Source organism: Pelodiscus sinensis, chromosome 12 (genome assembly GCF_049634645.1).
Source record: "Pelodiscus sinensis isolate JC-2024 chromosome 12, ASM4963464v1, whole genome shotgun sequence".
NCBI lineage: Eukaryota > Metazoa > Chordata > Testudines > Trionychidae > Pelodiscus > Pelodiscus sinensis.
The window spans coordinates 28,095,485-28,117,998 of record NC_134722.1 but is presented as its reverse complement, the minus strand read 5'-3'; the positions used below and the strand labels follow the sequence as shown (position 1 = coordinate 28,117,998).

The 22,514-nt window shown below is 46.3% G+C and overlaps 2 protein-coding genes across 9 annotated transcripts in view; one reads left to right on the top strand and one right to left on the bottom strand.

Moving 5' to 3' along the window:
* PHKB (phosphorylase kinase regulatory subunit beta) overlaps nucleotides 1-7,927 on the bottom strand; it is a 238,626-nt gene extending 230,699 nt beyond the window's left edge. For 3 of the 7 annotated variants that reach the window (XM_006121179.4, XM_006121178.4, XM_006121180.4), the window contains exons 1-2: nucleotides 7,785-7,927; nucleotides 4,590-4,658 (exon numbers count right to left, since the gene is read on the bottom strand). In XM_006121179.4, the coding sequence (XP_006121241.1) occupies nucleotides 4,590-4,658; nucleotides 7,785-7,851 (136 nt within the window). In that variant the 5' untranslated portion in view covers nucleotides 7,852-7,927. Of the gene's footprint in view, nucleotides 1-4,589; nucleotides 4,702-7,784 lie in introns of all 7 variants that reach the window. The other 4 variants (XM_006121182.4, XM_014572567.3, XM_006121183.4 and 1 more) reach the window with 3 other exon arrangements.
* Nucleotides 7,928-7,930: 3 nt separating this feature from the next.
* Nucleotides 7,931-22,514, top strand: part of ITFG1 (integrin alpha FG-GAP repeat containing 1) — a 219,877-nt gene continuing 205,293 nt past the window's right edge. Inside the window, exons 1-4 of one of the 2 annotated variants that reach the window (XM_075940203.1) lie at nucleotides 7,931-8,055; nucleotides 15,029-15,101; nucleotides 17,791-17,936; nucleotides 21,067-21,124. In XM_075940203.1, coding sequence (XP_075796318.1) covers nucleotides 15,097-15,101; nucleotides 17,791-17,936; nucleotides 21,067-21,124 — 209 coding nt within the window. In that variant the 5' untranslated portion in view covers nucleotides 7,931-8,055; nucleotides 15,029-15,096. The other variant, XM_006121184.4, reaches the window with a different exon arrangement.

Below are 22,514 nucleotides of genomic sequence, written 5' to 3'. Positions count from 1 at the left end.
GTTTGTAGTTTCGAACTGCCTGGCTAGTAAATGTGCTCAGGCTGCATGAGTGTGTCTACCAGCCAGACAGTTCGCAACTACTCAAGGGGGTGTGTGTGTGTGTGGGGAGGGGGGCAGACAATAGAATCCCCGGGCTGGACTAACTCATGCTTTGTGCTTTGCGGGGGAGGGGGGGGAAACAGGGGCAGCATCCCAAGATCTACATATGGCTGGGTCAGTCCCACTCCCCACAGGCCGATTCATTCCTTCCCCCTACTCCGCCCGCTGTGCCTCTGGCCAGCCCCACTTCCCCCAACCCCCTCCCGGGCAGCCAGGTCCCTCCTGCTTCTCTTCCCAATCTCCCTTGGCCAGCCCCACTGCCCGCATCCAGCCCTCCTTCCGGCGGCTGCTTCTTCTCCCCCCCCCCCCCCTCATCTTCCCCGGCCAGCTCCCTACCCCCAACCTTGCACCCCCCGGCAGCCCTGCTTCCACCAGCCCCCCAATCTCCCCAGCCTGCCCCAATTCCCCCGTCCAGTGCTGCTTCCAGTGGCTAGCTCTCCCCTCCTCCTCACCCCAGAATCTCCTGGCACATGCACCTTCCCTTAGCCCTGCACCCTCCTGGTGCCTCCCCCTTCCCTTACTGCCCTGCCCCCTTTGCCCTCTCTTTCCCTGATACCCACCCCCTCAGCACTCTCTGCCCCATCCACTCCTGCCCCTCTGTGCTCTCACACATGACTTGCTCCATCCCCACCTCTCTCATGCCCACCCCTTCTTTCAAGCCTTCTCCCAGCACCACCTCCTCCAGCCCCCACTGCCCTTCCCCTCTCCTCTCCCAGCATCACCCTGTCCTTCCTCCCACTGACACCTCCCCTCCTGAATTTTCCCTCATTGTCTGCACTTGGCCCCCTGGCATTTGTCTCTCTCTCCTGCACCCTGTCCCTTGGTGCCTTCCCCTCCCAAGCCCCTTTGCCTTCCACTCCTTTCTCTCCGCGCAAGCCTGCCACTGCAGCTGTCGCCTCCTCCCAAGCCCGTTCCCTAACTTCTGCCTTCCACATTGTGGGGCCGGAGGCCGCCGAAGGCTGCATGGCCCCGCCACGTGCCTCCGAAGACTTTTAAAATCCCAGGCCGTGACGTCACATCACGCCCAGGCGTCCTCCCCGCCCACGTGCAACGCCGCACATGGGCAGCAGCAGGCAGTGAGGAGGAGCTGCGCACGGCGGGGTGGTCTGGGGGCAGGGTGGTGTAGCCGGCAGCCCCCATCCCATCTCAAACAATCTTGCTTGCCCTCTGAGATATCTGTATACAGGGCAGAGAAGGAACAATAAGAAAATCGGCATAGCCATTAAGCTTTGATCTGCTTTGATGCGAGACCAGGATATGTGAGTTTCTCTGACTGAGTAACGATTAAGGAAATAAACTGAGCTCGAGGCTGCAAGAAGTGCCCGGCTGGCACCCATGTTGATTCGAATACACAGCCGTCCCTGGGAGAGGAATTTCCCACTGAGAAAAAGAATGTCCAGTACTTCCAATTTAATCCTCTCAACTCTCTCTTACAAGTATAAATTAAGTTTACAACTCTCTTGTAAGAACTGGTCTCACAAAAAACAGACCAGCACCATTTGGCATTATAGATAAGAAAGAGAAAATACGTGACCCAACGGATATATAAGGTGGTACAGCAACACACTCTCTTTTGAGTGTCAATCTGCCCTCTACCTGCTGGTTGGGTTAGGTGTTTGACCTCCCGAGGTTCCATGGGGACGCTCACCTCGTATTTTCATCTTTCCGAGGAATTGAGGGACCGATCCTGGCCTGACATACTGGGATCGAGTGACGCAGAAGGGGGTAAAAATTGTACCTGTATGTGTCCTTTTGTTATAGTGCATGCATAGAATAGAGCTCTTTAAAGCTTAAGCTGTCATTTGTTACCATTATTTTCTATTTCCTATCTTGATCTTCTTTGTAACCATTTTTTCTATATATATATATATATATATATATATATATATATATATATATATATATGTCAGCAGTTAAGAAATAGAACAATAGCAATTGCAACCGTATGATTTCTAAGCTTCCTCAATAAACCTGTAAATGTTTAAGTTTTAACCTGACTCCTTCAGTTGCTGTAACAGAATCAGGCACAATTTAAAAAGAACTTCAGCCGGTCATTAGGGACAGATACAGGGAGAGCTTGGGCGTTTGGATTTGTGTCACACCCAGGTGGCAAAATCCGCTGGGGTACTTCTCAGCCTTCCCGAGGCTGCCTGCTGCGAAGGAATCACAGATTCTAGCAGTTAAAATCTGAAGTGTAATAAGCTCTTCCTGTACACTTATTGGGGCGCCCATCAACCTCTTCCAGGTTGCCCACTGCAAGGGACACCGGTCTCAGCAGTTGAAGTCTCGGGGTGTATAGTACACACACACACACACACACACACACACACACACACACACACACACACACACCACTCACTGCCCTGACCGTCGGCTGACAGGTGGGAGGACGCGCGGGGCCGGCACAGGGGACCCGCGCCCGCGCCAGACAGAGCCGGGGGAGAGACCCAGCTCTACGTATCGGTGGAGCAGGGCCCCCGGCTCTGTATCTTGCCGACACTTCCGGGTTCAGGGGTGCGGGGCCCGAATCGGTCTAAGGCCGGCCTTGCCGGCAGCCACCAGGCATGCTGAGGCCCAGTATTTTTTTCCCGCGGCCCATAGTTTGGGAAACGCTGTTTTACAAGACCGAGGAAACAACTCCAAACTTCCTTTTTCTAAGTCTCTTAATCTTCTCAAATAAAAGAAACAGTTTATGTAATCCACTGAACTTGGACTTCACCACAGGATTTCAGAACTTTCTCTAACTAATGACATATAACAGTAAAAACATGTAACAATTAAATATACATTCAGGAGTTTATTTATGGGCATTTTCCAAACACGTCTTGCAATTGTTACAGAGCAAACAGAAAATTATTTTGGACATTCAAAATATCAGTATTTTATGCTGGTGTTCCTCAACCTGATACTACAGGACATTAGCTTTTAACTGGTACTACAAATCTGTTTAGTTACCAGTATGAAATGTTAAGCTACTATACAAATTAAGCAGGTAGAAAGAGAGATTTTCGGCACAGGGAAGAACTCAAGCAGTAACTTTAACATACAAAGGAATAGGAAAATCTCTCTTAACTAGGACTCTGTGATCCAGTAGGTCCACAGATGTCCAAGGACCAGAGAGTCCTGGTGGAGGGCTGGTCACTGGGAGCCCTACAGAGGGGCTAGAGCTCAGTAGTAGCAGGGTTGTCCTATGGCAGTGAAATGGTAGCCCAGCAGTAGGACTACCACCTGGTGCCAACACTGCAGGGAGTAGGGGGTGCAGAAGGAAAACAGCCCAGTGAGAGTGGGAAGCAGCGGGCCACCTGGCAGCACAACTGGGAACCCAGTAGCCCTGCTACCGCCAAGCAGTGCAGCTGCCTGGAGGGAATAGGAGACAGAGCAGTTGTCCTGTGGAGCTGGGAGCCTGACCATGGCGCTGCCTGGTGGTGGGGCCAGGAACCCAAGAGTGGGGCTTTTGCCCAACAGCATAGCAAAAAGCCCAGCAGCCCTGCTGCTGCCTGCGGAGCTGCCCAGTGAGGCTGGGAGGCAGCAGGGCAGCCAACCGAGGTTAAAGCCCAAGTGGGGCCCCAGGAGGGGACTGCCCTGCCAAGCCGGGAGCGCAGCACTGCGGCTGTGTGTGCTGGAGGCGGGACTGCCATGATGGAGCCAGGGGCCCAGCGTGCAGAGGGTCTGGCAGCAGGGGAAAGCCGGTGGGAAGCTGGTAGCGAGGCCATGGCTAGGCAAGGGCAAGAAATTATCTTCCCTGGTCTGACAAAATCCCTTATCCGGGACCAGTCAGGTCTGGAGGGTGCTGGACCAAGGAGGTCCAACCTGTACAACAGAAGCTTAAGTGGTTCTTCTTTTGCGAGCCTTACAGTGGACAGCTGAAAGCCTTTCAGTTGAAACCTGACAGTCACCACTGAAAATATATGCTAGCAGTATAATATCTAGTAGACTAAGCTAAACTGGAAAAGACACTTTTTTTCTGGAATAAGAATATCCACAAATAGACTTGTTTGTAAATAGATATTGTGCTCTAAATACACATTGTATCAAAATCCAAATTTACTGTCAAAATTACTGTCAAAAGTATAGACAAACCTTAACAGAGCTACATGAGATATGTTCAAGGAAAAAAAACAAGCTATTTGTTAACACCAAAGAAGGAAGCTAAACAATGTTCTAATAGCACCATTGACTTAACTGCCATTAAAAAATTAATAACCAAGACTGTCACCATGAAATAAGTGATACATAATACACAACACAAATGCACAGAAAAAAAATCCCTATTAGATTTTTTTGTTTCTGAAAATTAGAGATTCCAGAATTGGAATGCTTTCTCCACAAAAAGCTCAAGGTTTTGGCCTAAATTTTGTGTTAAAAATTATAAATAAAAGAAATGCAAGTACCAAAGAAACACGCTACGATTGCAAAAAAGCAGCAACAAGCAATCACAATTTCAAAAGAGAAGACACAAAAACATAAAAAATGAAAGATCACGCACTTACCAAGTCTTGAGAAAGTATATGCAGAGCAGGCTCTGTCAGCGTCCGAATGGGCCATTTCAACTGATGAAGCTAATCAGAAACGTCTCAGGCTAAACTACAGCAATTTTCAAAACTGTCCAGTGAGGGTTAGAAGCAATTAGCATTAAATTAAGTGAAAACATTGTTAGTAGAGTTATTAACATGATGCTCTGGACAATCATGGGGATAATTAAGGTTAATTATTATTTATGTTTTCCCTTTTATACCCTAAAATTTGACGTTCTTGAGCCTTAATTTTAATAAACATCTAACAAAGAAACAGGACCCATAATCTATCCATACTGAATATTACAGTAAAGTAATTATATTTTATTTTGCAGTAAAATTTCTAGTTACCAGATAATAGGGATGTCAGTTTATAGTCATTTAAATGATTAACTGATAAGCCTAGGCTTATAGATTAACCCAAACAACTACATGCAACCTCTCTTGCCCCAACTTGCTGCTTCTGTATCAAAGGCAACAAGAGGGAAGAGGTGGGAGCCAGCTCTCCTGGACTCACCTGCACCCCTACCACATTGCTGCCTCTCAATCAGAAGCAACAGTGAAGAAGATGAGCAGGTGGGAGCCAGTACATGTAGGGAATTGGCATTTAAATTGGCTCTCCCTGTGTTCTGGCTCCACAGAGCTGCTTTCCCCTCCCCATTGCTGCCTCCCACAGAGGCAGCCCGGGGAGAAGCAGTATGTCCATGGGGAACTTGGGCCCCCCACTGACAGGGAATGTTCCCACCCGTGCTCAGAGACAACAGTGCAGGGTAGCAGGGGGCTCCCCAGAACTGGGTCCAGGAATGTACTGGCTGCTGGCTCCACCCCCCAGGTAGTATTTTAGTAACTGTGGAACTAAAAATTGATGCACAACATTTAACATCCCTATTATGTAACAGTATTTTGAATATTTATCTTTTCTATGACCTAATCTTGCACAACTGAAGTCAATGAGAGTTTTGACACTGACATCATTATGTGCAGAATTAAACCCACAGCATTTTCTGCTCCAGGATTAAATAAATCCTTAATTCATAAATGTACTCAGCTATTGGCTTGGGTAGGTCAGCCCCACCTGCCCCTTCTGACAAAGGTTCCACCTTCCCTCTTTCATCCATCCAAGTCCAGAGCCCCCCTGCAGCTGCCAGGCCCAGGCCCTTACTCTGACTACTGGGGTCCTGAGTGGCACAAGCACTAGTGCCAGCTGCCTAGAGTTATGGACCATAGGCCAGTTCTCCTGAGCCTAGGGCCTGACTACAGGGCAAGAGATACAGGTCACGGGCAAGAAGAAGGGGGGGTCTACTGGAAAAGCCTGGGGAGGGCCACAGAGGAATTTTTGGGAAAGCTCAGCTTCCCTGGCCTGTGTTATCCACCGCCCATGCCTTGATCCAAAATAAAAGCATTTTTTCCTCCATTAATAGCAACTATTAAATATTTGTGCTAAAACAAATCAAGCAATACACAGTTAACCAGCTATTGCAACCCTCTGCTCTTTAGGCTACAAGTAATTTACAAGCTGGTTTCCTTCTGCAGTACTATATCATGATTATAATGCTAAGAATAGTAATTCTTTGAATTGATGTCTCCTCTATTTGGTGCGGAATCATGCAAAAGCAGGCTATAGTTTTCATATAACTGATGTTGAAAACTAGGCCCTGATCCTGAAGATGAATCTGTGCCGACAGTTCTTTTTACACATATAGAATCCTGCTGGAGTCAGGGAGGTTCTGTACAGATCAGATTACAAGTATAGCCTAGTTCTTGCAGTACAGTCCTACCAACACAACTGTAATCAATTATTTAATTCAGTACTTAACTTTTTGTTGGCAAAAATTCACTTTCAAACTTTTAACATATAATTGAAGAATGTACAAGAATGGGAATTTTAATTTCATTTTCTTGGCAGGGATACTCTAAGACTTGAGTCTCACACTTATGACTATAAACTAAAGTTGTACACTGAATATTCCATTTAAATATGTAATTTGTGTAAACAATTTTAATCGCCTTTTAAATAAACACAAGTAGTTTTATTTATTTTGTAATCAAATATATGCTAAATTATGCATTTTTCTTTTAGATGGAAACATTGTAGAGTTATGCTACGTTAAAAATTGTGTTGCATATTGTGTAAGTTTAATTAAATAGTACAGCAAGGGCAGCACTAAAAGGTGAGATCTTTAGTAACTATCTTAATGATGTCTATAAATACATAGCTACAGACAAACTTTTACATAACCTAACTTTTTGGGTTACATGGAGCATTAGTTTATGCGGAGCAATTTTTAGATTGTAACAAATAAATACAAACTATTTTGTGTTAATGGCAATAAATTAAGTAAACCAAAGATTTTTCGTTATAGGGGAATGAGATGCTAGTCTAATCTGTGGTTCTCACCAAAATTAGACAAAAACGCATGACTTTGATGTAAGAACATATTGGAGATGTCAGAATTCATTACTGTTCAATGGCTTGTCAAACACAATGATGCCTGAAGCTGAAGTTTCATCTACAACACGTGCTGAACTGAGCTTCCTTGAAATGTAAATGCCTCCTTAATGTCATTTTAAAAATCATGATTTTAAAATGTCTCAAACAAGTTATGCATCAGCAGAGTATCAGACCCTTGAAATCACCTTAATTTTAACCCAAGAAATGTTTTCCCCAACAAATGAGATCCGCTACAAATTTGAGTTTTATTATGTAAGGTGTGAAGATAGAAAAAGAAACAAACAAGTTAAGACTCGCGCTTTAAAAAGGGATCTAAATTTGATCGACAGAGAACGGGGTCCTACATTTCGGTCAGCTATCATGAAAGCAAGGGCAGAGGGCTAGAGAATGCGAGTACCCATAGCCCTGAACAAGCCTCAAACTTTCTCTCAGACTTTGTCAGGCGTAAGGTGAGGAGACAACCATGCAGAGCAGCAGCAGCAGCAGCGCTTGTGACTTGATCTCCACCGAGCTACTCCGAGTGACCTGCGAAGCTAGCGGAGGCCCAGGCCAGGCGGAGATAGTGACAGCCACAGCTGAGGCGAGGGGGAGAGAGCGGGGCCCGTTTAGAGGAACAGCTGCGAGGTGAAGGCGAGGACAAGGCGAGCCGCGTTCTCTCAGCCTGGGCGCAAGCAAACAGACCCCGCAGCCCCCTCCCCATCCAGGCGAAAGGGTCAGACCTGAGCGCTTGGAGCGGGCTCGCAGCTCCAACATCCTCCAGCTCACGTCTGCCAGGTGCGACGCCATCGCGCGGAAGATCCAGGGCTACGCTACGCTACTCCCTCTCCCCGGCTCGGCCCCGCGCGCGCCTGCTGCAGCGCGAGCAGCCGAGTAGATAACCAACTGCCCTCTCTCTGCTATCTAGACGGGAGGGTCGCGACACTGTCGTAAAGAAGTCTGGTCAGTCCCGGAAATGAAGGGGAGGATTGTGACGGCCCCTCCCTCATGGCCGTAAGTGATGCTGTCGGCGGCTGCAGCCGGCTGGCAGTGGGTGGGAGGATGGGGCGCTGCTACCTGTTCGGGCTCTGCTTGCTCCTGGGGCTGCTGAGGGCTGGCTGGGGGCTGCAGAACGTCACCGCCCAGCTCTTCGGGGCTGAGGCCTTCGGGACCCTGGCGGCTTTCGGGGATTTCAACTCGGATAAGCAGACGGACCTATTCGTGCTGAGGGGCGGTAAGTGCGGGAGGGGCAGGGTCCCGCGGGGGCGAGCGCGGGCGGGAGGACATGGGTGTCCCTAGCAGTTGAGGGCAGTCGGACGGGGCGCCTCCTCAGCAGCGGAGATGGGGCACAGTCCACTGATTATTGAAACGCCTGGTGTGCCATGGATCGTCTTCTCCTAAAGCACCTGCCTCTGGTCTGTGAGCACCGTAGCAGCGGAATGGGACAAGCGCAGGCCCATCATTCAAAAGTACATAACGTAATAGGGGACAAAATAGAGGGTGGAACTCTTAAATATTAATGCTAACACAGGTTAATGCCTAACTTTGTCTGTGATAGTCACAAAAGAGCAACTGTTAAGAAAAGTCCTTTGACCAAGGCCTTCTCTGTGACACAATATTGACGTTTGTGTCACTAGGAGACTTTTGGATAATATTGTATTGTCAGCTGCTTCTGTTCTAAAAGAAGCCATTTAATGGTTGTGGCTTTACCCTACAATCAGCATTATACAGGCAGTCCCCGAGTTACGTGGCTCCGACTTATGTCGGAGCCGCACTTACGAACGGGGCTTTCTCACCCCAGAGCTCGCAGGCAGCAGGACCGCCCAGAGCGCAGCGGTCCCACCACCTTGACCTACGGGGCGAGAAAAGCTGCTCTGGGTGCCCCTGGTCTGCTGTGGACCATCTCCAGCAGACCAGGGACACCGGGAGCAAAGCCTCCGCCTCCCCGGCTTTGCTCCCGGTGTCCCTGGTCTGCTGGAGACGGTCCCCAGTAGACCAGGGGCACGGGGAGCAAAGCTGCAGCGGCGGCAGGTCCCGCGCCTCTGAGGCTTTGCCAGAGCAAAGCCTCAGAGGCGCGGCACCCCGCCGCCGCTGCGGCTTTGCTCCCCGTGCCCCTGGTCTGCTGGGGGGGGCGCAGCTAGTGCGCTTCCTCCCACCCCCCCAGCAGACCAGGCTTTTGTTGTGGACCCTGGGGTAGAGCAGCTAGGGTGCTGCTGGGTTGGTCCTGCAGAAACCTACCTGGCAGCCCAGCTGTTCTGTCCCAGGCTTGAGATTCAGCCACTGCTGCTGAAACTGATCAGTCGCTGACTCCAGGAAGCTGGGGGCAGAGCAGTCAGCGTGAAGTTGTCAAGAACAAATCCCGCCAAGCCAATCTAATAGTTTTCTTTGACAGGATAACAAGCTTTGTGAACAGGGGAAAGCAGTAGATGTGGTATATTTTAAAGCTTTTGATACTACCCCACATGATCTTCTCAGAAAGAAACAAAGGTACTTAAACCTAGATGGAGCTATTGTAAAGTGGGTGCATAAGTGGTTGGAAAACCGTTCCCAGAGAGAAGTGATTCGAAATCAAGCTGGAAGGACACATTGAATGTGATTCTGCAGGGATCCGTTTGGGTTCTGTTAGGTATCTCCTGTGATTTATGTAATGTATATAAGAGAGTGTACTTATCAAATTTTTGGATTATACCAATTTGGGAGTGGTTTTAAGTACTTTTGAGGAGAGGATTAAAATTCAAAATTATCTGGATAAACTGGCAAAATGGTCTGAAGTAACTAGGATGAAATTCAATAAAGACAAATGCAAAGTACCCTAGTTAGGACAGAACAGTCAGTTTCACATCTACAAAATGGGAATTGACTGCCTAGAAAGGAGTGTTGTGGAGAAGGATCTGTGTGACATAATAGATCACAGGCTAAGTATACGTCAACAGTGCTGCAAAAAAGCATTCTGGGAGGTATTAGCAGTCGTTTTCTAAGTCAGGTGCAAAAACTAGTTCTTCCATTCTACCCCACACTGATTAAGCTTTAGCCTGAGTATTGTCGAGTTTTGGATGTCACATTTCAGGAAATAAGTAGACTAACTGGACAAAGTCCAGAGAAGATGAAAAAAATTATTAAAGTCTAGAAAACCTGATCTATGCGGGAAGATTGTGGGGGGAGAAGTTTGTTTAGTCTAGACAAGAGTAGAAATGCGAACGACTAATGGACAAGCAAATGCTTATCGGATAGTCAACATGCCAGTCAACTAGATGCTCCCCTTCCCCCCTTGCTGCCTCTATCAGAAAGAGGTAGCAAGGGGGGAAGGAAGAGGAGGAGGTGCTTCCAAATGGCAGACCCCAGGCTCCACTCGGCATGGCCGCTTTGAAATGCCACATAAAGACTGTGCTCCCTGCAGCATTTCAAAACAGCAGCACTGCATGGAGCTCAGGATCAGCTGAGGAGTCAGCTTTGAAACACCTCAGGGAGCATGGGGCCATTGGGGAACTACTTAAGTCCCCCATTGGCCTGTGTTCCCCGCAGCGCTTTCACCTTAGAAGTGTAGCAACAGCCCTTCAAAGGCAGAGGCTCCCTTATCGACTAATCAAATACTGGATGCAGATTGCATCTGTTGTTCATTTATCCAATTTTTTACATCCCTAGACAAGAGAAGCCTGGAGGAGGATATAACTTTTCAAGTACATAAGAGGTTGTTACAAGAAGCAGAGAGAAAAATTGTTCTCTAACCTCTGAAGATAGGACAAAAAGCAATAGGCTTAAATTGTAGAAAGAGAGGGAAGTTGGACATTAGGAAAAACTTACTGTCTGGAAGTTAAGCATTGGAATAAATGGCCCAAGAAAGTTGTAGAATCTCCATCGTTGGAAATGTTTGAGACAGTTATATGAACACGTGACAGTGATGGTCTACATCAAGGGACTGGACTAGATGATCTCTCAAGTTCCTTTCCACTCTCTGTGATTCTTTTGACTTTCCTAAGGCATAGAAGAAATTTCAGGTGGTGATCCTTTTTGCCTTTCTCCTCTGAGGCTTGAAACCTTGTACGGTACCTTTCCTGAAAGAACTCTTTAGACACATGTCATGGCTCTATTCCCCAACCTGACATGTCGAGTGTAGAGATGGAAATCAGCTAACAGAATAAACTCTGTAAGAATCTACCTCAGTAACTTCTCAGAGACAAACTTGTCTAGCCTCAGTTTCCCTGAGACCCAAAAGGAACCCGCTGCCACCACCCAAGTGAGTAAAGGAAAATATAAAAAAACCTTTTCTAGGGAAGAGATCACTTGGGAATCCCATCCCTAAGGTAAAGCTCTCCCTCCAGCCCCCAACCTCTGTTTTGCTTGGAGTTGGGAAAACAAACAGAGGGAGTCCACAGAAAACAATGGATTCTGCCCGGGTAACTAGGCACATAAACTTAAGGACACAACAGTCAACCAATACTGGTTAATCAAAACAAAACTGCTGTTGCAAGCATAGTAAATAACTAGGTGTTAGATAGCCATGAAGTGACATAGACTCAGGGAAAGTCCCTGGACTGTAATCCTTAGTTACAAAATAGAAAAACAATTAGCCACCTCAGACATAATTTCAAGACAAGGAAAACAATAAAACCTGACGGACTATCTAAACTTTTCCCTACTTACACATTTCAAGAAGTCTGTTCTTGGAAAGAGAACCTGTCATAGGCTGTTCCCCACTCTGGCACAATGAATGCAGAAGCGGGGGCCTGCAAAAACACCCCAAAACCTGATCTCTACAGGCTTTGGTACAAAACTTCCCCCAAAATCCTAACACCCAGACTTTGGGAAATAAAAAAAGTAAAAAAAAACCCACTGGTACCACCCCAAGTATCACAAGGAAAAAAAACCAGAGAAGAGGTCACTTGGGAAACCTCCTCCCTAAAAACCTCTGAGAAACCCCAAAGAGTTTGGGAAAGAAAAGAGAAAATACAAGCTGCAGTCTGTGGTTGCTGTCCCTCAGTCAGAGGCATGCAGATATCCAGACAGATGTTCCAGGACACAGAAATGAATACCAGGATAAATTTTTTTAAAAAAAGGAACTTTTATTATTAAAACAATACCTCAGTTACAAGCATAGTTGGAATGGCTATATGGTAAAAGCCACCAAATTAATATACTCATGGAGGATTCCCCCATAGGCCAAAACTTAGTTGCAAAAGAGAGGAAAAACCATTTCTAACAGCACAGACATCAGATCCAAAATCCCAAACCAGAAAACAATAAAACCTGACGGATTTATCTAGACTTTACCCTACTTACGCATTATGAAGAGTCTTTTTCTTGGAGAGAGAGAGAGATGTCCTCTGTCTCCCTCAGTATCTAGAGAGCAAACTGGCTCCGAGACAAAGGACGGAAAATCCCAAAATTCCTTTGTCTCCGTTTTAAATCCCTACCTGCCTTACCAATGGCTGATCAGATGCCTGGCTAGGTACAGGGGACATAGTTAACTCCTCTAGTCCCCAGGCTGCTGGCCATCCCTCATGAACATCACAGAACCCGTCTCACATCTCTCTGAATACCTGAGAGAAACTGCTCTGATCTCAAACAAAGAAGAGAGAAAGAAAAACCCTTCTCTCCTGATTTGAAATCCCTATCTGCATTTTTATTGGCTGACTGCCTGAACCCTCTCCCTAGGTGCATCTCTAGTTGCTTAATCCTTTCCTCACTCTTCAGAGAAGTCATACTCTCCTTAACAGCTCCTATTTATGACAACACATTTGTTTACAAATTTTAAAATATTATTAAATACTGGAAGATCATTTTTATTTTTAAATACATTTAATGATTGTGAAATAAACTAAATCACTCATTGTGAAGACAGAAAACTTAAAATGGGGATTTTGACTGGGCAAGCTTACTTATGGCAATATGCTAATAAGTTACCCTATTGTAGGGAGAAGCACCTCTGAAGAGCATATGGTAAGTCACTTTCCGTTCAGCTTGGCCTTTTGATACGCTTTGGGATTCTAGTATAAATGAGCTCTTGGTGTCAAATTATATAATAAATTAAGATTGGAAAGTCCACCTGCTGGAGTTCAGTTTCATTCAGACCACACATCAGCTGTCAAATTGTAACAATATGCAATCACTGTTCCATATTTACATGAGAATCAGGCTACTGATGTTGAGATGAAAGACTTGTTTCCCTGCTAAAAAAGGACATTGACAATGGATTAGGGATGTAAAACGTAGTGTTTAACCAGTTGTAACCGATTACAGGGGGGACAGTTGGAGCAGCCTCTTGCCACAGCAGGCGGAGAGCTGTTCCAGCCGTTACCTTTTGCATCTCTACAGTGGATACACAGAAATGTCAAAATACATAATTTTCTAATCATATTTCAGTGGGTCTTGCGGATGCCAAATTGCCATGTTAAAAAGTTTTTTTTTCTCCTTCATCTATAAGTTTTTTGCACTGCAAATAACTGTAATCATGTTCTGCTCATTCAACTCTTCAGAAAATTGTTACCAAATAAACAATAGAAATACCAAAGAAGTTAATTAGTTTTAAAATCTAGTTGGATTGTTTTTATATATATATATATAAGCAAATTTTATTTTAGAGTTCCTAGGGGGCTCCCCATGCCACAGCAGGAAGGGAGCTGCCATCAGCCTTTCCTGTGGCCAGATGGGGGCTGAGCCCTAAATGGACAGGGTGTCTGGCTGGAGGAAGAGGTCAGGAGCAGGCTTGGGGCTGGGTGTCTGTCCAGGAGGGAGGGTATAGGAGCAGGCTAGGGGCAGGGTGTGTGGCTAGAGGGAGGGTGCAGGAGCGGGCTGGGGGCGGAGTGTTTTGTTTGGCCAGAGTAGAGGGGGCAGGAGTTGGCTGGAGGCAGGATGTCTGGCCAGCTTGGGAGAGGGAGGGAGCCAGTGCCTCGGGAGCACACGTGGATTGCTAGAGCCAGGTGGCAGCTGCATCTGTGCAAATGAAAGGGGGCGAGGGGTGACAACTGCTGGGTTGGGGGGGGGTCTCCCTTCTCCATGGAAGGCTCCATCCCCAGCCTGCAGAAGGTGGCTCGGGAGACGTGGCTGGTCCCCTCTAGGAGTAGTGAATGCAGGGGAGCCTCGGGCCACAGAGACTCTTTGCTCGGGAGAGAACTTTCCTTTTTGGCTCCTGCGGGCTGGTGCTGTAATCTCTGCCCCACATATGGGGTTTGCTTGTTATCCTGTTTCTCCAGTGCCTTCCCTTCCCTCCGTGAAGGGCCCAGGTCCAGCGAAGAGTAGCAGGGGAGAGAATCACATGACAACAAAAGCCAAGATTCTCAGTGTGTGTGGCTGGCCTGGCCATGGAGCTCTTGCAGGGGCTCAACTTAGCTTCAGAGGCAAACTTTGTAGCACCCCACCCCTGGATAGCCAAGGCGTCCTGGTGGCTCACCTCCCCACAGCCGTGCGCATGCGTCCCCAAACTAGATCCGGCGCAGAGCCTTGGGGCTTTGTTCTCTCCTGCCCCTACAGGAAGCCAGCACTGATGCTCTGTTCTTGAGGGGAGGACACAAGAATGAAGCTGGAGTGCAAGGCAGGTGGCAGTGGCGGTTCCCCACTGGGTTGTGGAACGTAGAGGCCCCGGACCCGGAAGTAAAAGTGGGGCTGAAGGCAGCTGCTGCCCCCAACCCTCCTGAAGGGAAGCTGGGGGGCCACTGTGGAGCCCAGAGCACCCCGAAAGAGGGGACCCCGAGCCATGGCCGCCACTTCTGTTTCTGAGTCTGTGGAGGCTGAGGGGGGCCAACATCCTGCAGGACATTTTGAGATATAATGAGAGAGACTATTCCAGTTCTATCTCTTTTAAAGCAAAAGGAAACGAGACTTGGTCACAATGGACCCTTTGAACATTTCTTCTTCCTTGGCTGTGAGGAGCAATTATATTTGGAGGTGCAAATCATCTCACTCATAGCTTGTTATATATTCATCATCATAAAATCTTTGCTAAATAGGATTTGCTCATTAATTTAATGCTATGTATTTGCTTTCTTTTTAGGCAATGAGTTACATATCTTTCTGGCAGACCAAAAGGAGCCATATTTCAAACCCAAAGTCCATTTGTCAATGAAGTAAGCACTGATACATAATATTTTAATGGTGATGGAATAGAAGCTTTCACTTCTGTTAAGATTACTGAATTGGAAACTAGATCTAGTGGCAGCATCATTAGGATTCTTTCTGGATCGTTTTTTGTCTGTTTAATTCAGTTTGTCCATACTATTCAAACTTAAAAAAGAAGCATGCTGAATCATGTTGTGAAAAGCCATTTGGTGTATTTGCACTCCTGCTTATATTTTATATATTCCCTGAGAGAAGATGGGGAAATAAGAACTTTGTAATTTTTTACAGAAATTACACCTTAGAAGAAAATCTCAGCTTCACATAAGTAATGCAAAATATAGGCCTGATTTTCAGTTCCTGTGCAAATGCCCACCTACTGTGTGCACAGAAAACTGAATATCCTTATATACAGGGTTTGGTGAACGGCGGCGAAAGCCGCTTGCCAGCCCCGCATTGCGGACGCTCAAGAGCCGCCGGTAAACGGGGCGCCGGGCTGAAATCTACTCTCCAGGGCGAGTAAATTCAATAGATTGTCAAGCCCTGCTTCTATACATCTTTCATACGTGCATGTGTGTATATAACTGTATACAGTAAAACTCCATTAGTCCGGCATCCAATGCTCTGGGACTCCTGATGGTCTGGCACCATCAGGAACCCGGAAGTGCTGGGGCAGCCGGACAGGCTTCCTCCATTCAGCTGCTGCTGAAACTGACCAGCAGCTGAATCGGGGAAGCCGGGAGCAGAGCAGCTGGGGTGCTGACGGGTTGGTCTCGTAGCGCTACCCCTCGGGGCTGCGGGACCAAGCCGGCAGCACCCCACCTGCTCTTGGGGACGCCTGGGGCAGAGCAGATGGAGTGCTGCCGGGTTGAATCGGGGACCCCTGGGGCAGAGCAGCTGGGGTGCTGCCGGGTTGGTCCCGCAGCGCCGAGGGGCAGCGCTACGGGACCAACCCGGTAGCACCCCAGCTGCTTTGCCCCAGGCGTCGGGATTCAGCTGCTGCTGAAACTGACCAGTTTCACCAGCAGGCTGAATCCAGACGCCTGGGGCAGAGCAGCTGGGGTGCTGCGGGGTTGGTCTCGTAGCACCGCCCCTTGGCGCTGCGGGACCAACCCAGCAGGACCCCAGCTGCTCTGCCCCAGGGGTTCCCAAGTCAGCGGCTGATTCCAGGAAGCCCCGGGAAGAGCAGCGGCTGAATCGGGGACCCCTGGGGCAGAGCAGCTGGGGTCCTGCCGGGTTAGTCCCGCAGCGCCGTCATTAGGCGCTGCGGGACCAACCCGGCAGCACTCCAGCTGCTCTGCCCCAGGCGTCCCCAAGAGCAGCTGGGGTGCTGCCGGGTTGGTCCCGCAGCCCCGAGGGGCAGCACTACGGGACCAACCAAGCAGCACCCCAGCTGCTCTGTCCCAGGCGTCCCCAAGAGCAGCTGGAGTGCTGCTGGGTTGGTGCCGTAGTGCCGCCCTTCGGCGCTGCGGGACCAACAGGGCAGCACCCCAGCTGCTCTATTGCAGGCATCCCCGATTCAGCTGCTGCTGAAACTGACCAGCAGCGGCTGAATCAGGGATGCCTGGGGCAGAGCCGGACTATCGGAAGGGGGGGGCTATGAGGGGTCTGGGGTGGCATCCCCTCCCACCCCACTCCAGACCCCTCATAGCCCCCGCCCCCTTCTGATAGTCCGGCACATCTGATAATCCGGCACCCCCTGGGTCCTAAAGGTGCCGGATTATCGGAAGTTTACTGTATATGTTTGAACAAATTGACACTGAGTAGACACACGTTACTATTAGTGGGGCAAGAACATTCATGTTCTCATTTATTGATGGAAACAAAGCCCAGATATTCAATGAACAATGTGTGTGTGTGTGGGCCAAAAGAAGAGAAGAAAACAAAAAATAATATGGAAAAAGACACAGCAAAGAAGAAAGGATTGCATTTTCTGAAGCCCCAATATACAGCTCTATTTCCTACTACTTAAGACATCATAATTTATGAACTAGCTACTAGGATCAAACTAGAATGTTTCCTTGTGTCTCAAATGTGGCTTTTAAGGTCCAGCGGTGATAAGTCAATATGGGACTACTAAGGTTTTTCAGGCAATGCATAGTGTGAGAAGAGTGTATAGCAGTGATGGGCAACTTACGTTAGTGAGTGGGCCATATGAGTGGTCGTTCTCTATCTCAGCGGGCTGCAAGATTGTCATAAGCAAGGTGGTCTCTTCCAGAATAGGGTAGTTTTTCTAACTATGCTTGCAAACCTAGAATTTGTGGTGTGTGCCAACTAAACCATAGCAATTCTTTGATTAGATGCAGAGGGAGATAATGGCTCTTACAGTCAGTGTTGTGTGCCGTCAGCATACACCTCACTTCGCGTGTCCTTTATGTACATGTCACTTTAGTAATACGAGTAGGAAATAAACTATGTGGATGGAAACCAGTGGAATCTGGCAAGCCTTGCACATGGGCAATGGTAAACAAAATGCCTACCAGGCCACATGTAGAACCGCAATGGCTGTCCATCAGTGGTGTACAGGATAGGATTGGAGAATGTTTGTCTGCCAAGGTTTATTATTAAAACTTCCATCTTAAAAAAAAATTGCAAAAAGTATATACATTAGTAGACGATGATTGTACAGTATTTTAGGGGCCCACTGATATTAATCACACATTCTTTTGTACATGTAAATGTGTAATTTTATAATTGTAGAAAACAGGATGTCATTATAACAAGTGTGGTTCCTGGAGATTATGATGGTGATTCACAAATGGATGTTCTCTTGACAACACGACCACAAAATCATGTCACTGATGAACTATCGGTTACTATTTTCTGGGGACACAATCAAACATTAGGTAAGTTAGTGTTATGGTTAGGTATTAGTAATAAAAAATATTAACCATAATATAACCATTATCCAGTCAGCTAATTATAACTTACTGGACAATATAACTATTGTGTTTATAACAGAAACACTGATCAAGCCTCTATAGCAGATATACAGTTTTACATGTGTATTAAATTTTGTAGTAGAACTGCGGTGGGTATAAAGGTAAAAAAAATCTGATTCTTTGTTATGGAGGAAGCTCATAGTTCAAGCTGGAGCTAGTTTCTTAGTATAAACATGACTTTTTCCCCTTTTTGCTGCCTCTGCCCCTCCCTACTATATTTATATCCTAAGCTAAAGTTTTTCAGGGCAAGATGGGTAAGAAAGAGGATAATGTGAAAATATACCTCTTTCATTTGTTAACATTATTCTAACATTTTTGGGCTCATGACTTTTAATAAAATGGTTTGGTTTAGAAATTTCAAGTTACTCAATTTTTGTTGACCTTGCTGAGAAGAGCTTTTAGGGGGATGGTTTGAGAGGGATGGGAAGGCCAGTCGAAGTATATTAAAGGCAGTGTTTAACAATCAATATTAAAATATTTGTGAAGTATAAATCGAGCTACTACTGACTTCAGGTACTGCTGCTGTCTGGCTGAGTCAGAGCGGTGGGGGGAAAGGGAGTGGAGAAACAATTGTGAAGTAGCAGATTGGGGAAATGCATTGGAGCATATCCAGGGAGGGACATGAGATGACCAGGGTATTTGGGAAGAATATGAAGAGTGGACATGGAGAGAGACATAAATAGAAAGATGCAAGTCTCTTTGCCAGCTGGCTGAAAGGGTATTCAGAGGACCTTGAGAGCTTGGAGAATGAGAAATATTAAATAGTGTTCGTGTAGAGGTTATATACCTACCCAAGATAGAAGGTGTATAAGTGCACACTCAGGAAATGGGGACCAGAAGATGGAAGATGATGGAAGTGAGGGGGTGAAGGGAAACAATGTAACTAGGGCCCTACCAAATTCATGGTCTATTATGGCCAATTTCACAGCCATATAATTTGAAAATAGATAAATTTCATGTTTTCAGCTGTTCAAACCTGAAATTTCATGGTCTTATAATCATAGTATCCCAACCCAAAAGGAGATTGGGAGGTGGGTCCCAAACCTGTTGTAAGAAGATCACGGGATAGCCGTTTCTCTGCTGCTTTTACTGCTAGACTCTGAGGGCAGAAACAGCAAAGATTCCTGCAACCACAGGTGGTTCCAGGAAGTAGTGTCTTGTCTTATCTGTAATATTGGGAGAAACCAGGCTAAGAGCTCCTTGTTTTTACTCCTAACTAGAGATATATAATCCTGATTAATCAGTTAATTGGTCAAACATTAGGTTAATCTAATGTTTAACTCATTAACAGACTAAGCAGGATCCCAGCACTAGTCCAAGGCTGGGGGCTGCTGGCAACAGGCTCCTAGCTCCCCAACCCCACCCCCACCAACCAGCACTGGGCCTGGGGCTGCTGCTGGCAAGTTCACCGTTTTCCCACCCCAATCTGGGGCTGGAGGCTGCTGCCAGCAGATTGCCAGCTCCCTTCCTTCCCCATCTCCGGTACTAGGGTAGGGGCTGCCCACAGGCTTCTGGATCTCTTTCTCCCCCTCCAATCCGCTCCCCGATCCTTTCCCTGGGGTTGGAGTTGGAGGCGGTCGCTAGTAAGTTTCTGGCTCCCGCCACCACTGGCGCTTGGGTTGAGGGCTGCCACTGGCAGGCTCCCAGTTCTCTCCTCCCCTTCCTGGGGCAGGAAGTGCCACCGGTAGGCTCACAGCTCCTCTGGTGCTGGGGCAGCCCCTCTACCTGTGGCAGGCAGCGCAGGTATGGAGCTGCTCCCGGCCACCAAGCTAACTGGTAAGCCTCACCCAATAAGGTTACCAATTAACCAGTTACTTGTTCACATCCCAACTGGCTTGGGAGGGAAAATACTTGCTCTCTTTCTGCACAGCTGCAAGTACTGCACCCCTTTTTCACACTCAGTTGCAGAAAACTTCAGGCTGATATTCAGTCCCTGACTGTCCTGCAGCCTGGGGAGTCACTCAGGGGGTTCTGTCTAGTCTCTCCTTACCCCAAGTAGTTATGCAAGAGATGGACAAGTTCTGTCCCTCCATTACCCAGTTGGATCTAGGAAGACCCCTTTGATGGGGCGCTCACAGCAGCACAGGGGAAATGCCTTCTGAAAAGTCTCTTCCAGCTTCAGAAACCTCAGGCTCTTTCCCAGTCCCAGACAGCATCCCAAAGCAGTGGGAAGCAAGCATCCAGGGTAAGTCTGGTTTGGTCACCTCCCACTCCCACAGCATTTTGCAGGGAAGAGACATCCTGTCTTGCTCCTAGGAACAAGGAAACATCAGATGACATGGGGAAGGGCTTATTTCACACTCCATGATGCATTTTCATGGGTGTGAAATTGATAGGGCTGTAAACATAACTGCCTGCTTTCAGCTGGGATGCACAGAAGTATGCCAGCGACAGATATATATATATAGGGTTTGAGAGATCCGTGGGGGAACAGTGCAGGGTACCCAGATAAGTTTACACTTACATGTAGTCTCCTCATTGATAATGTACCTTTTCCAATGTAAGTTGTGCTAAAGTCTTAAATTATACAAAAAAGCACTTCTCAGGTACATTTTGTGCAAATGTTAAATCAGGACACTCTTTTGTCCCAACAGGTTCAGATAATGCTCATTATCCACATTTTCACATGCTTCAATCTGTTTTATTAATATTTATTTACATATAAAATTATAAATATAAATTTATTTATATTAATTTATAAGATTGCTGACCTCGGTAGAAATAGATTTTTGTTAATAATTTTGTTGAGCCCATATGGTTATAGAATGTCATGTTGCAGAATTGGGTGGCTGAATTGCCTTTCCTCTTCAGCCGAGCAATTAGAATGTACATGGAGCTCTCAAAGCAGTCTATTATATTGTTTGTGCTGAAGCCTAGCTTGTTTTTGGTAATGTATACAATAGCCAACAAACTAAGTCTCTAAATAGCTTTTGAAGATCTAAAATTACAAAACTGCATTATTATAAAGATAGCAGGATGTCTTAATGTCATAAAATATGTGCAACTTAAGTGAATGCTTTCTCTCTTTTTTCAGTTTCTAATCGGAAGACTGTGTTAAATAAAACTTTTCGTGATGAGCCACTAATTATGGAGTAAGTATTTATGGTATTTTATCTTGAACAAAATTTACAGAAGTAAATTGAAACATAAACATTAAACACTTTACAAGTTAAATATTAAAAATATTTTTTGTGTAACAACGTCCAATTGAAACACCAAATATCTTAAGTCTAAAATGTATTAAAAACACACATGAAATCACCCAGGCTGCAGATTGTTACCTTTCCTGAAGCCAGATTATCATGTCTCTCTGCCTCTGTATATTTTTTTGGTTAGTCTATAAAATGCTAGAAGACTATTCATTGTTTAAGTTTTTTGTGCCTCTAACCGAGGTAATTTATTGTGATCACCTTAGTAAATGTATTTCAAAGGCTACGTCTAGACTGCAAGCCTCTTTCAAAAGAGGCTTTTTCAAAAGGTACTTTTGAAAAAGCCTCTTTTGAAAAAGAGCATTTAGACTGCAAGCAGTACTTTCAAAAAAGCAAGCTGCTTTTTCGAAAGAGAGCACCCAGGAAGTCTGGATGCTCTCTTTCGAAAAAGCCCTGTTTGCATTCAAGAACGCCTTTTTTCGAAAGTGATAGAAATGTAGCCGTGTTAGTCTGGTATAGCTGAATCAAAAACCAGGACTATGTAGCACATTAAAGACTAACAAGATGGTTTATTAGGTGATGAGCTTTTGTGGGCCAGACCCACTGATCTGAGGAAGTGGGTCTGGCCCAGGAAAGCTCATCACCTAATAAACCATCTTGTTAGTCTTTAAAGTGCTACATAGTCCTGGTTTTTTTTTTTTTCAAAAGAGCACTTTCGAAAAAAGGCATTCTTCCTCGTGAAATGAGGAGTACCGCCGTCGAAAGAAAAGCCGCGTTCTTTCGATTTAATTTCGAAAGAACGTGGCTGTAGTCTAGACACAAGTGAAGTTTTTTCGACAAAAGGCTACTTTTTTTGAAAAATCCCTGCAGTCTAGACACAGCCTAATTCTCCAGCTTCACTTCTGGTCTCTTGGGGATTAACAAATTGGCCATCAGTATTCAAAAAACCAAGTATTTATTCAAAACAAAAGCATTACAGAGAAAATAACAAACAGCTTACAAGAATGCTTACTAGTTAATGCTTGTCTACTATATAGGACACTGATAGCTTTAGTACTACTCAAGGTCATCTCTTGAGGTCTGTATCTCTTGTCATAGTCTCGTGTCAGTTCTTGGATGCAGTGACAGTGAACTCTTCATGTTGTCACTTAAATACAGTTCTCTGTTTGCCCAGGTGCCTTCGCCCATGTCAGAACAGTTTATACCTTTTCCTCAGGGTGGAGACCTCTCTAGACTTGGTAGAAGGCTACTGATTCACATTAATTATCCTCGTCTCCATCAAATAATTTGAGTTCCTGCAGGAAATTCCTGTACTATCTCCAGTGGAGCTAGA